The sequence below is a fragment of the Zalophus californianus genome, chromosome 4 (assembly GCF_009762305.2).
Source record: "Zalophus californianus isolate mZalCal1 chromosome 4, mZalCal1.pri.v2, whole genome shotgun sequence".
In the NCBI taxonomy this organism is placed as follows: Eukaryota; Metazoa; Chordata; class Mammalia; order Carnivora; family Otariidae; genus Zalophus; species Zalophus californianus.
Genome location: NC_045598.1, coordinates 26,843,506 through 26,858,678, shown reverse-complemented (window position 1 = coordinate 26,858,678; position 15,173 = coordinate 26,843,506). Strand labels below are relative to the sequence as shown.

At 37.6% G+C, this 15,173-nt stretch overlaps 1 protein-coding gene across 6 annotated transcripts in view; it reads left to right on the top strand.

The window, feature by feature from the left end:
- Positions 1 to 15,173, top strand: part of ZMYM6 (zinc finger MYM-type containing 6) — a 43,927-nt gene that overhangs the window by 23,019 nt on the left and 5,735 nt on the right. For all 6 annotated transcript variants that reach the window (XM_027617465.2, XM_027617474.2, XM_035727248.1 and 3 more), the window contains 2 exons: positions 346 to 486; positions 930 to 967. In XM_027617465.2, coding sequence (XP_027473266.1) covers positions 346 to 486; positions 930 to 967 — 179 coding nt within the window. The remainder of the gene's footprint in view (positions 1 to 345; positions 487 to 929; positions 968 to 15,173) is intronic.

Sequence of the window (15,173 nt, the reverse complement as noted above, 5' to 3'; positions counted from 1 at the left end):
AAACAGTGGATGGACAGGCGCCTCACCAACTTATTTACAAAAATTATCATGTTAAATTTTTATTGGAAGTAAGCTTAGGTGGAGGAGTTTTAATAGTCACTAATAGAAAAGACCAGTTGATTCTGAAGCTAATACCTATATTTTAACTGTTAAGTAGCATTTGAAGTTTATAATTTTAGAGAATCAGCTTGTCTTTAAGTCCTAACGAATGTTAATTGACCAGAACCACTCTTTATACAGAGTTAGATATTTGCCCGGCTCCTTGAAAACTTAGTTGTTAAAAAGGGTTTATTTTGTGTGTAACCTTTTTGTTTATACTAGGTCTTACCTTTTTATTTTAATCAGTAAATATTTATAAGGCACAGACTGCTTCAGTGGAGCTCCCTTCTGCAAGGAAAAATACAACACCAGTTATAACCAGTGTGGTGTCATTGGCAAAAATATCTCCTACCCAGCCTACAGGGAACACTAACAGTGTTTTAAAAGGTATGACTTGATATAAAGGTATTTGGTTAGACTGTAGAGGAGAGTGCTGTCTAGTCTAAGTAACTCTTGTTGCTAATATTTACATTTATATTTATGTAAGGAAACATGCCCCTTTTTCTCAGAGGGAAGTGGGTAGCAAGTAGGTTGGCCTGGGTAGGGAAGGAAGTGGCATGTATAGTTTATTTTTTTAAGAACCTAAGTGATTTTAATATACTTGCTTTTATCACTGGAGATTCTAAATACAGCTGGATGAGATTGAGGCCCAAGAATCTTTACTTTTACCAAGCATCCCAGGTGATATTGATGCCCAGTTTCCTTGGACCATTTTTTGTGAAATCCTGGACTAGACTCTGGCCCACCTTAGTAAGAGGAAAGTAATTTCTTGGTCTCAGTGTTTACATCTGTATATTCTGGGGATACTGTGTGTTTTAATTTTATTACAGGTGCAGTTACTAAAGACGCAGCAAAGATCATCGAAGATGTAAGTTTTATTGTTAATATTTTTCCTCATAATGCCACTTGTGTTTATTTTCATTTTGGATGTAGCATTCTAATATGTACCTGAATATATTTCTGTTTGCAGGTTAGTCTTTAAAAAAAGAGTAATAATCTATCATGTACTAATTTTGTTTTGAGATCTTAAAGTTACATCATTAATAAGAATGCGTTTCTGATTTATTTCATTGTGTTCTGTCTCCTTAATTTCTTTAAATACCTGTTAATTCCATCTGGTTACTACATTCAAGTATGTTTCTTTAAGACTTGAAAGTCTCTTGGGGGCGCCTGGGTGGCTCAGTCAGTTAAAGTGTCCTGACTTTTGATTTCAGCTCAGGTCTTGATCTCAGGATTCAAGCCCTGTGTTGGGCTCCATGCTGGGTGTGGGCCCTACTTAAAGAAAGAAAGAGAGAAAGAGAGAAAGTCTCTTGAAAAAATTCAGTGTAGTGTTGTTTTGTGCATCTTCAAATTATGTGAGGCTGAAAATAGTGCAAAGTAAAAATACATTTAAATTCCCACTTTATGTCTCAAATTTGAAATATTGTGAAACTTTCCAAAATTAAAAAAAATATTTTGAAGAAATGCATAATTTCAAGTCTGGCAGGCCGAAGGATCGCAGACTGTGTCGTTGTCTGTGTCTTGTGTTAGCAGGAAACAAAATTCCCATCGTCCTTTATCAATATCGTATGAACCTAATGTATCAGATCTTGGGTTAATGTTTTTGGTGACTGTTTCTGGCTGTTCTCTTAACATTTGCTTTTGGTACAATTACAAATATTTTTATATATCATGTAACATTGTCATTCAGATTCATTAAGTAGTGGTGCTAGTGCTGAAAAGTGTGCCCAAATTCAGTATCTTTGGAACAGAAATTAGATATTGTAAAGCTCCATGATGAAGGCCAGGCCTTGGCTGTGAACCCCCGTGCTGTTCATTTAGGAGAGTGAAACCTGCAGAATATTAGAGATAATGCTCAAAAAAACAAAAGCAGCATTAAAGAAGGCACGTTATTTAGTTCGCATGGAAATATCTTATAACCAGGAAAAAAATAATGGGATAAATGGGAAAAAATCCTGGCAACACAGCTGCAAGATCAGGGCTGCCATAATGCGCCCCTAAGGCCAAGCCATCACCTGTGCTAAAGCTTGAAGTGTTTTGATGACTTGAAAGGAAGTGAAAGTGAGACAAAAAGGTTTACATGGCTGGCTTTCCAATTTTAAAGCCTACTGAGGTCGTAAGAAGCTGTATCTGCTAACTGAAGCTATCAAAAACATTTCAGTTTTACCATAATCTAAAGAGGCTTTAACTTGGAAGACAGCCTCATACCTAATAAAGAATCTGTGAAAGTGGTAAAGAAGGTGAATTTGTGCAAGGTTGGTGAAGGGGATGTTGACATTTTGCTTGGGTTGTTCTCCATGGATTAATAAAGGAAGACTTGCTAGAATTAGAAAAACAGGGCCCCAGCAGTTAGCCTGGGCCTTCAGCACAACAGCTAACAGTGAAGTAACTGGCATATGCTTTTGACCATATTCCAGCAACAATTGCTATTATTAAAGGAAATGATCCAAATGTGGATTGCTGTTTCATGGTGGCAAGGTGAAAAATGGACAGTGTGTTTGCATATCAAAAAACCTTCAGTGAAAAAAAAAAAATCTTCAGTGAAAAAAAAATTAAAGAACCAGCTTCATTAGATCCATTCGTTAGCAGACGTCTTTCAAGGACTCAGACTGGCCTTCCCCATGATGTGGAGAGAGAGCTTCTAATTTGATACTTTTTTTTTAAAAGATTTTTTAAATTATTTATTTATTTGACAGAGAGAGACACAGCGAGAGAGGGAACACAAGCAGGGGGAGTGGGTGAGGGAGAAGCAGGCTTCCCGTGGAGCAGGGAGCCTGATGTAGGGCTCGATCCCAGGACCCTGGGATCATGACCTGAGCTGAACGCAGATGCCCAAGGACTGAGCCACCCAGGCACCCCCTAATTTGATACTTTTTAACTCTCCCCTTACTTGTGTTGTTAGAAGATGATAATGATAACTTCTAGTTAATTATTTTCGGGTGGAATACTACATTAGTTAATGAAATACCATTAAGTTAACTTTGTATTTAGTATATTATGTATTTTACATTATATTATATTTTAAAATTACATGATCAATAAATTGCTTTGTTCCAGAATTAATAATTCTGTTATTACCTATATAACTATATAATTAATTATGGTATTAATGTAGTATGTTTTATACTATACTAATATACTATGCTTAATACGTTATTAGTATCTATTATAAAAGTATTCTATGGGGCACCTGGGTGGCTCAGTTAAGCCACTACTTTCTGCTCAGGTCATGATCCTGGGGGCCTGGGATCGAATTCCGCATCCATCTCCTTGCTCAGCGGGGAGCCTGCTTCTCCCTCTGCCTGCTGCCCCCCTGCTTGTGCATTCTCTCTCTCTCTCTCTCTGACAAATGAAAATTTTTTAAAATTAAAAAAAAATTTAGGAGCGCATGAGTGCCTCAGTTGGTTAAGCGTCTGCCTTCGGCTCAGGTCATGATCGAGCCCCGCATCGGGCTCCCTGCTCAGCAGAGAGCCTGCTTCTCCCTCTCCTTCTGCTTGCCATTCTGACTATCTGTGCTCTCTCTCTGTCTCTCTGTCAAATAAATAAATAAAATCTTTTAAAAAAATTAAAAAAAATTAAAAAGTGTCTGCCTTCAGCTCAGGTCATGATCTCAGGGTCCTGGGATCGAGCCCCTTCTGGGGTTCCCTGCTTGGCGGGGAGTCTCTTTGTCCCTCTCCCTCTGCCCCTCCCCACCTCTCAGGTATATTCTCTCTCTCTCTCTCTCTCTCTCTTAAATAAATAAATGAAATCTTTAAAAAAAAAGCATTCTATATTGGTTGTAGATTTATGTATTCTGAGAATGCATCCCTCCTCTATATGTATGGGACAGTTAGTTTTGAATTATTCAGGGTTTTCAGGAATACATCTCTCATATTAAATATGACTGCCCTATATTTTTCCCTATGTGGAGTACCTCTATAATTCACCAGTCATTTAAACTGTGTTGTAGAATAGCTCTGATTAATATTTTCAGTTTAGTCTATAGCAAGTATAGTAATAAATAATGTAGTACTCTTACAATGTTTAAAAACCTGACAGTTTTAGAATCTTTTCTTTGTTTCTCTGGGACTTTAGTGTGAATCTCCTTCAAGTTTATTTAAATAGTCTTAAATTTCAGGGAAAGGTGAGATACAGTAAAGTACAAAGAAGAAAATCTGCAAACGTCAGTAAACTTTCTATAAAGATCTAGGTAGTAAATGTTTTAGACTTTGCAGGCCATACAGACTCTGTTGCAACTCATCTCTCCTGTTGTAGTACAGAAGTAGCCATAGGCAATCCATAAATGAGTGAGTGGCTGTGTTCCAATAAAATTATATTTACAGAAACAGGTAGTGGGCTGGACTTGGTCCACGCCATACTTTGCCAAATCCTGCTTTACTGTATTCCCACCACTGAGAATTAACCATTGTTAGATTGGGCTTATTTGCTTAGTTTTTTTTCCTCCTAATTTTTTTCTTTTAAAATATAGGTTTCTTTTTAAAAGATTTATTTATTTATTTTAGAGAGAGAGAGAGAGAGTGCAGGGGGGAAGGGCAGAGGGAGAGGGAGAGAGAGAATCTCAAGCAGACTCCCCGCTGAGTAATTCCATGACCCCGAGATCATGACCTGAGCCGAAATCAAGAGTCAGAAGCTCAACTGACTGAGCCACCCAGGGGCCCCTAAGTTTTTTTCTTTAATTGAAGTATAATTGATGTACAGTATCCTATTAGTTTCAGGAGTATATCAGTACATCATAGTGATTTGATATTTTTATACATTACAAATAATTCCCACAATAAGGTTAGTTACCATCTGTCACCATACAAAGTTATTACAGTATTATTATATTTCCTATGCTGTACATTACATCCCCATGGCTTATTTATAACTGGAAGTTTGTACCTCTTAATTCCCTTCACCTGTTTTGCCGCCCCCCCCCCCCCAACCTCTGTCTGATAACCAAGTGTTCTTTATCTAGGAGTCTATTTCTCTGTTTTTTTGTTTTGTTTTGTTTTTTAGATTTACATACAAGTGAAATCCTATGATGTTTATCTTCTCTGTTTGACTTATTTGTCTTTCTCTGACTTATCTCACTTTGCCTAATACCCTCTAGGTCCATCTATGTTGTTGCAAATGGCAAGATTTCATTCTTTGTTACGGCTGAGTTATATTCCTGTGTGTGTGTGTGTGTGTGTGTGTGTGTGTGTGTGTGTTCATCACATCTTCTTTATCCATCCATCTATCAAGGAACACTTAGGTTGCTTCCATATCTTGGCTATTGTAAATAATGCTGCAGTGAACTTTGGGGTGCACGTATCTCTTTACTTTGGTGTTTTGATTTTCCTTGGATAAATTCCCAGAAGTGGAATTGCTGGATCATATGGTAGTTTTATTTTTAATTTTTTGAGGAAACTCTATACTCTTTTCCACAGTTGCTGCACCAGTATACATTCTCCCCAAAAGTGCATGAGGGGGGCGCCTGGGTGGCTCAGTGGTTAAGCGTCTGCCTTCGGCTCAGGTCATGATCCCAGGGTCCTGGGATTGAGCCCGCGTCTGGGATCGAGCCCCGCATCGGGCTCTCTGCTCAGCAGGAAGCCTGCTTCTCCCTCTCCCACTCCCCCTGCTTGTGTTCCCTCTCTTGCTATGTCTCTGTCAAATAAATAAATAAAATCTTTGAAAAAAAAAGTGCACAAGGGTTTTTTTCTACATCCTTGCCAACAGTTGTAATTTTTCGTCTTTTTTATAATATCTAATCTGACAGGTTTGAGGTGATATATCATTGTGGTTTTGATTTGTCCTTCCCTGATGATGAGTGATGGTGATCATCTTTTCATGTGTCTGTTGACCATCTGTATGTCTTCTTTGGAAAAATGCTTATTGAAGTCCTCTGCCCGTTTTTTAATTGGGTTGTTTATTTTTTTGATACTAAGTTGTGTAAGTTCTTCCTGTATTTTGGGTATTAATCCCTTATCAGATGCATGATTTGCAAATATTTTCTCCTTTTCAGTAGATTGCCTTTTCATTTTGATCATTTCCTTGCTTTTTAGTTTGATGTAATTCTGTTTGTTTATTTTAGCTTTTGCTGCTCTTGCCAAAAATATGTTGCTAATACTGATGTCAGATAGCTAACTTCCTGGGGTGCCTGGGTGGCTCAGTCAGTTGAGTGTCCAACTCTTGGTTTTGGCTCAGGTTGTGATTTCAGGGTCTTGAGATTGAGCCCTCTGTTGGATTCCATGCTGAGTGAGGAGTCTGCTTGAGAGATTCTCTCTCTCTCCCTCTGCTCCTCCCCCCGCTTGTTCTCCCTCTCTCTCTCAAATAAATAAATAAAAATCTTTTAAAGTAGCTAACTTCCTATGTTTTCTTCTAGGAGTTTTATGGCTTCAGCTCTTTCATTCAAGTCTTTAATCCATTTCATATTTATTTTTCTATGTGGTGTAAAATGGTCCAGTTTCATTCTTTTTTTAGAGTAGGCTCCTCACCCAACATGGAGCCTGATGTGGGGCTTGAACTCACAACCCTGAGTTCAAGACCTGAGCTGACATCAAGAGTCAGACGCTTAACCAACTGAGCCACTCAGGCATCCCTAGTTTCTTCTTGTGCATGTAGTTGCTGGGTTTTCCCCAACACCATTTATTGAAGACATTGTCTTTTACACACTATATATTTTTGTCTCCTTTGGTGTAGATTAATTGACCATATATGGGCGGGTTTATTTCTGGGTTCTCTGTTCTATTCCATTGATCTGTGTGTCTCTTTTCATGCCAGTACCATACTGTTTTGGTTACTGTGGCTTTGTAGTGTAGTTTGAAATCAGGGAGTGTGATACCTTCAGCCTTGTTCTTCTTTCTCAAGCTTGCTTTGGCTAGTTGAAGTCTTTGTGGTTTCATACAAATTTTAGGATTCTTTGTTCTAGTTCTGTGAGAAATGTTGGTATTTGATGGGAGTTGCATTGACTCTGTAGATTGCTTTGGGTAGTATGGGTGTTTTAACAATATTAATTCTTCGAATCCATGAGCATGGTATAGCTTTCCATTTATTTGTATCTTCTTCAGTTTCTTTCATCAGTGTCTTATAGTTTTCAGGGTACAGATCTTTTATCTCTTTGATTAAATTCATTCCCAGGTATTTTATTCTTTTTGATGCAATTGTAAGTGGGATTGTTTTTAATTTTCTCTTTGTAATAGTTCATTATTAGTGTATAGAAATGCAGTTGATTTCTGTATGTTAATTTTGTATCCTGTGACTTTACTGAATTTGTTTATGTTTATTGACTGCTGTATAATATTTTGTGAAAGTAACACATTTTGTTTATTCATTGACTTATTGATGAACCTTAGGTTGCTTCCAATTTTTAACCTATAAAATCTCTGCTACAGTGAACATCCTTGCATATGTCTCCATGTGCACGTGTGCAGATGTTTGTCTAGTGTAGGTATGAAAGAGTAGAATTTTGGAGTCAAAGAGTATTTGCATTTTTAGTTTTTTTTAAATGGCTATTTCAGTTTTTGTTCCCACCAGCAGTTTATGATTGTACTCATTTCCCACAGCTTCACTATCATTTAATGTTGTCAGATTTAAACTTTTTTGTCAGTCTGTTTAGTAATCTTATTGTCTTACTTTGCAGGTCACTAATTACTAGCATGTTTGCTTATATTTCTATGTTTTTGAACATTTGAATTTTCTTTGAATTTCTTGTTATTAATTTTTCCCCATTTTTGTGTTGAATTTTTTTCCTTATTGATTTATAGAATTTCTTTATATACTCTGAATTTGCCCCACCTCTTTCTACTCATTTTCACTGATATAAAAACATGCAGTAATACTTATTATCTATAAAAAAAATCCTTTAACAGCATAGCCCTCTAGCCATTGTCCTATTTCTCTGCTCTCCATTTTAGAAAAACTCTAAGGGTGGCTTCTACTTTCTGCCTCAATTCCCTTATCTGTTATCTTTCCTTAGCTCACTTAAGTCAGGCTTTGTCTGCACCATTCCACTGAAACTGCTCTTGACAAGGTTGCCATTAGCCTTTATTTTGCAAATCCAGTGGTCAGTTTTCAGTTCTCATTTTACCCAACCTTTCAGTAACATTTGATACAGTTGAAATACCTTCTTCAGCTTCCAGGTCAGCATACTTGTCCTTTTTCTCAATCTACATTATTCTCAGGGACTCAGTACCGTCCTGTGGTTTTAAACACCACCTAGATGGTGGCTTATTCCCAGATTTATTTCTCTTGCCATGACCTCTGAGCTCCAGATTCATGTATCTAACTGCCTACTTGACATATACACTTAGATGATTAATAGCCATCTCAAATAATATGTCTAAATCAGAACACTTTTATTTTCCCTCAGACTTCCTCTCTAGTGTTCCTTACTTCTTACCACTACGATTGCTACCTCCTTTGTCTGAGGCACCATCATGTTTTCTCTGGTTCAGCACAGTGACTACCTACCTGTCTTCTCACTTCCATTCTTGCCCTTTGCATTTTTTTCTCCACATTGTTAGCAGAATGATCTTAAATCAGATTGTGTCACTCCACTGCTTAAAAACCTTCAATGAAATTCTGAAAAAGAAGGATAAAGAAGGGGGAAGAGCTAGTTTCTGAAATTATGTTAAAATTCTAAATTTTATAGAGCTAGGTAGTTAAAACAACTGATACTAAAGCCATGAATAGACAGACAACTTAATAGAAAAGAAGTCCAGGGGTGCCTGGGTGACTCAGTTGGTTGAGCGTCTGCCTTCGGCTCAGATCATGATCCCAGGATCCTGGGACCGAGCCCTGCATCAGGCTACCTGCTCTAAGGGGAGTCTGCTTTTCTCTCTTCCTCTGCCTGCCACTCCCCCTGCTTGTGCTCGCTCTCTCTGTCAAATAAATAAATAAATAAAATCTTAAAAAAAAAAAAGTCTAGAAATAGACCTAAATATATATGCAAATTTAGAAATAATAGATACGGCATTCAGATCAGTAGGAGATTTAGATCATTCAGTAAATAGTGTTGTGACAATTAAGTATACATATGGAAGAAAATGCAGTTGGATTTCTACCTTACAAGTTACACCAAAAGGAAGTCCAGATGGAGAAGACATTTAAATATAAAAAAATAATAAAGTAGTAGGAAAAAATACAGGAAAGAATTTAAATGCAGAAGTGGGGATTCTTTCTAAATATGTCACATAACCCAGAAGCCATAAAAGATTTGTTAGGGAAATTCAGCTACATTTCAAAGTCAAAAGACATGAAAAAAATGATGAGATTGCTATTCATATCATAAAAGGTTGTTTTTTTTCATATGTGAAGAGCTTCTACAAATCAATAAGAAGACCCAGCACCCATTAGGAAAATGGGCAAAACTATGATCCTTCAGTTTACAGACTATGAAATAAAAATTGTTCTTAAACATATGCAAAGATATTCAACTTCAAAATTAGAGAAATGCCAGTTAGAACTACAGTTTTATCAGATTGGCAAAGAAAAATGATGGATAACACTGTTAAGGCATTTTTACATATTGTCAATAGCAGTTGGTAAAATTGCTACAGAGAGCAATTTAGTAAAACTTGTTAAAATTTAAAATGTAAATACCATATTACCAAGGAACTCCATTTTTAGGAATTTATCCTTCAGATACATTTCACACATTTATAAAATGAGGTATAGACAGGGATGATTGCAGCATTGTTTGCAGTAGCAAAGGCTTGAAAACAACCGAATTGTTTCATCAGCAGTCAGAACCACTGTGAGTTCATCCTGAGTTACTGTGTGAACTAGGAAAAAAAAAAAAGGCCTGCATGGGTAGGGCCTGAAATATACCCTTCTCCTCGCTCATACTTAGTCACGTGGCCTGGTAAGTGGAGTTCCCTTCACAAGCATATGCAGCCGCTCTTTGGGAACTGTAGTTAAAATAAATATGCTATATCCATACAGTAGAATACTATGTGCTTAAAAAGAATGTGGTAGCTATATCTGTACAGACATAGAGCAGTCTCATATATAATAAATGAAAAAGACAAAATGGTATAACATACTGCCATTTGTATTTTAAATATACACACACACAAACCACATGCCTGTACATATGTATAGAAAGCTCTGGAAGGCAGCCAGTAAATAGATAATAATGGTTGCCTCTGAGGAGAACTGAATGACCGAGGCAGAATTTTAAGAGGGGGAATTATTTTTTATTGTTTAATGTTTAAATCTTTGAATTTTATGTCCTGTGTTACAGTGTTCATTCAAAAGATATGCATAGAAATTTTTTAAAACTAAAGGAAAACAGCACAAGACAGGAGTCGATAGTTCACAGAAGAGGAAAAACTAATAATGCTTAAACATGCAAAATGCCTAACCCCACTACTGTTAGGTAATTTTTCATTTATTGAGAAATAGCAAAAAGTTTCATAGTACTATGTTAACTAGAGTGTTGAGAAACAGGCTCACATACATTGCTGAAGGTCATATAATTTAATATAATATGCTTCTGTGAAAAGCAATTTGGCTGTACCATCATAATTAAAATCTTCTGACCCACCAAACCACACTTATAATACCTTATTCTATAAATATACTGCACATGTAGAATTAATTTATATGTAGGGGTATTTATTATAGCATTGTTTGTAATAGCAAATATTTTTAACATTCACTATTCAGCAGCAGAGACTCTTCAGATTACCTACAGTACATTCAATGTATAAAGCTGCGACTAGGGCAGCAACTTACTTAATTACAGGGACCATTTCTAGAAGGATGTATAAGAAACTGGGGATGGTGGTTGTGTTCAAGGTTGAGTCTGGATAGAGGACAGGTGGATGGAAAACTTAATTTTCATGTATATACTTTTTTTTTAAAAGATATTTATCTGAGAGAGCACATGGAGGGGGGTGGCAGAGGAAGAGGGAGTCTTTTTTTTAAGATTTTATTTATTTATATATTGTCAGAGAGTGAGTGAGCGAGAGCAAGGAGCCCAATGTGGGACTCGATCCTAGGACCCTAGGATCGTGACCTGAGCCAAAGGCAGACACTTAACTGACTGAGCCACCCAGGCATCCCAGGGAGAGGGAGTCTTTTATTATTATTATTTTTTATTAGCATATAATGTATTATTTGTTTCAGGGATACAGGTCTGTAATTCATCAGTCTTACACAATTCACAGTGTTCACCATAGCACATACCCTCCCCAGTGTCCATCACCCAGCCACCCCATCCCTCCCACTCCCCTCCACTCCAGCAGCCCTCAGTTTGTTTCCGAGATTAAGAGTCTCTTATGGTTTGTCTCCCTCTCTGGTTTCGTCTTGTTTCATTTTCCCCTCCTTTCTATGATCCTCTGTCTTGTTTCTCAGATTCCTCGTATCAGTGAGATCATATAATTGTGTTTCTCTGATTGACTTATTTCGCTTAGCATAATACCCTCTAGTTCCATTTATTTCGTTGCAAATGGCAAGATTTCATTTTATTGATGGCTGCATACTATTCCATTGTATATATATGTACCACATCTTCTTTATCCATTCATCTGTTGATGGACATCCAGGCTCTTTCCATAGTTTGGCTATTGTAGACATTGCTGCTATAAACATACAAGCCCTTTCGGATCACTACATTTGTATCTTTGGGGTAAATACCCAATAGTGCAATTGCTGGGTTTTAGGGTAGCTCTATTTTCAACTTTTTGAGGAACCTCCATACTGTTTTCCAGAGTGGCTGCACCAGCTTGCATTCCCACCAACAGTGTAGGAGGGTTCCCCTTTCTCCACATCCTCCCCAACATCTGTTGTTTCCTCACTTGTTAATTTTAGCCATTCCAGGGCACCTGGGTCGCTCAGTTGGTTAAGCGACTGCCTTCAGCTCAGGTCATGATCCTGGACTCCTGGGATCGAGTCCCACATCGGGCTCCCTGCTCAGCAGGGAGTCTGCTTCTCCCTCTGACCCTCTTCCCTCTCGTGCTCTCTATCTCTCATTCTCTCTCTCAAATAAATAAATAAAATCTTTAAAAAAAATTTTTAGCCATTCTGACTGGTGTGAGTTGGTATCTCATTGAGGTTTTGATCTGTATTTCCCTGATGCCGAGTGATGTTGAGCACTTTTTCATGTGTCTCTTGGCCATTTGGATGTCTTCTTTGCAGGAATGTCTGTTCATGTCTTCTGCCCATTTCTTGATTGGATTATTTGTTCTTTGGGTATTGAGTTTGATAAGTTCTTTATAGATTTTGGATACTAGCCCTTTATCTGATATGTCAGTTGCAAATACGTTCTCCCATTCTGTCGGTTGTCTTTTGGTTTTGTTGACTGTTTCCTTTGCTGTACAAAAGCTTTTTATCTTGATGAAGTCCCAATAGTTCATTTTTGCCCTGGCTTCCCTTACCTTTGGCGATGTGTCTAGGAAGAAGTTGCTGCGGCTGAGGTCAAAGAGGTTGCTGCCTGTGTTCTCCTTTAGGATTTTGATGGATTCCTCTCTCACATTTAGGTCTTTCAACCATTTGGAGTCTATTTTTGTGTGTGGTGTAAGGAAATGGTCCAGTTTCATTCTTCTGCATGTGGCTGTCCAATTTTCCCAACACCATTTGTTGAAGAGACTGTCTTTTTTCCATTGGACATTCTTTCCTGCTTTGTCAAAGATTAGTGGACCATAGAGTTGAGGGTCCATTTCTGGGCTCTCTATTCTGTTCCATTGATCTATGTGTCTGTTTTTGTGCCAGTACCATACTGTCTTAATGATGACAGCTTTGTAATAGAGCTTGAAGTCCGGGATTGTGATGCCACCAGCTTTGCTTTTCTTTTTTAACATTTCTTTGGCTATTCAGGGTCTTTTCTGGTTCCATACAAATTTTAGGATTATTTGCTCCATTTCTTTGAAAAAGGTTGATGGTATTTTGATAGGGATTGCATTAAATGTGTAGCTTTGTCTGGTTTTGGGATCAAGGTAATGGCGGCCTCACAAAATGAGTTTGGAGTTTGGCTTCATAAAATGAGTTTGGGAGTTTTCCTTCCATTTCTATTTTTTGGAACAGTTTCAGAAGAATAGGTATTAATTCTTCTTTAAATGTTTGGTAGAATTCCCCTAGGAAGCCATCTGGCCCTGGGCTCTTGTTTGTTGGGAGATTTTTGATTACTGCTTCAATTTCCTTACTGGTTATGGGTCTGTTCAGGTTTTCTATTTCTTCCTGGTTCAGTTTTGGTAGTTTATATGTCTCTAGGAATGCATCCATGTCTTCCAGATTGTCTAATTTGCTGGTATATAGTTGCTCATAATATGCTCTTATAATTGTTTCTATTTCTTTGGTGTTGGTTGTGATCTCTCTTTCATTCATGATTTTATTGATTTGGGTCCTTTCTCTTTTCTTTTTGATAAGTCTGGCCAGGGGTTTATCAGTCTTATTAATTCTTTCAAAGAACTAGCTTCTAGTTTCATTGATCTGTTCTTTTGGTTTCTAGTTCATTGATTTCTGCTCTGATCTTTATGATTTCTCTTCTCCTGGTGGGTTTAGGCTTTATTTGCTGTTCTTTCTCCAGCTCCTTTAGGTGTAGGGTTAGGTTGTGTATTCAGGGAGAAGGAGTCTTAAACAGACTCGTGCTGAGCACAGAGCCCAAGGCAGGGCTCAGTGTCATGACCCCGAGATTACTACCTGAGCCGAAACCAAGAGCTGGAGGCTCAACCAACTGCGCCACCCTGGTGCCCCTTCGTGTATATACTTTTATACCTTTTATATTATTACATAATTCAAAATTATTACATCTATTGCCTATTTAAAAAGTAAATGTAGGGGCGCCTCGGTGGCTCAGTCAGTTAAGCGTCTGCTTTTGGCTCAGATCATGATCCCAGGGTCCTGGGATTGAGCCCCGCATTGGCCTCCCTGCACAGCGGGGAGTCTGCTTCTCCCTCTGCCTCTGCCTTTGCGCTTGCTCTCAAATAAATAAATAAATAAATAAATAAATAAATAAATAAAATCTTTAAAAAGTAAAATCAAAAGTAAATGTAAATAAAATCTTCAGTGGCTTTCTGTCACATTTAAAATACAATCCTAATTTCTTGTTTTTAAAACTAAGACCTTCCAGATCCTATAGAATTTGGCTTCTGCCTAGTTCTTCAAACATTTCATTCTAGCCTCTGCTTACTTTTATTTCAGTCTTTTTCTTGTTTCTCTTCCTAAGGCATGCCAAACTCTTTACCACTCAAAGGCTTTTGCGTCTATAATCCCACTACTTGGAGTCCTTTAACTTCAGGCCTTTGCATGGTTTGCTTTTTTGAGTATTCAGAAGATCTCTGCTCAAATGTTTATTCCAAAAATACCTCTCCTCCACACCATCACTTTCCATTCCCTTATTCTGCTTTCTTTCTTTCTTTCATAGCACTTATCACTACCTGGAATTATACATTATATATTTGCTTTACTTGTTTATCTTCTGTGTCTCCCTACAGAATGTAAAGCCCATAAAAGCAGGACTTTCTTTGTCTTGTTTTTTGCTGTATTCCCAGGGTTTAGGACAGTGCCTGGTTTACTGTAAACATTCTGTAAATATTTATTGAATGGAAAACATGTTTTCAGTACATTCTCCAACTCTGTTGCTTACCCTTCAACTTTGTTGTTGTTTTTTAAGATTTTATTTATTTATTTGACAGAGACACAGCGAGAGAGGGAACACAAGCAAGGGGAGTGGGAGAGGGAGAAGCAAGCCTCCCGCTGAGCAGGGAGCCCAATGTGGGGCTCGATCCCAGGACTCTGGGATCATGACCTGAGCTGAAGGCAAAAGCTTAACGACTGAGCTCCCCAGGCACCCCCAACTTTGTTTTATAAAGACCTTTATTTGTAAAAAAAAATTCGAGGTAGTCAAATGTATTAGTGTTTTCTATTTTGTTTTTAACTCTTTTGTATTTTGTTTAAGAATACCTTCTTGGGGTGCCTGGCTTACTGGTCAGTATAGCATACAACTCTTGATCTCGGGGTTGTAGGTTCGAGCCCCATGTTGGGTGTAGAGATTACTTAAAAAAAAAAAAAATCTTGAAAAAGAGAATCCTTCTTCTTGTTCTGGTCATTTGAAAGTTCTCCAGTGATTTGAGTTGATTTGATCTGATTTGATTTATTTTTAAGATTTA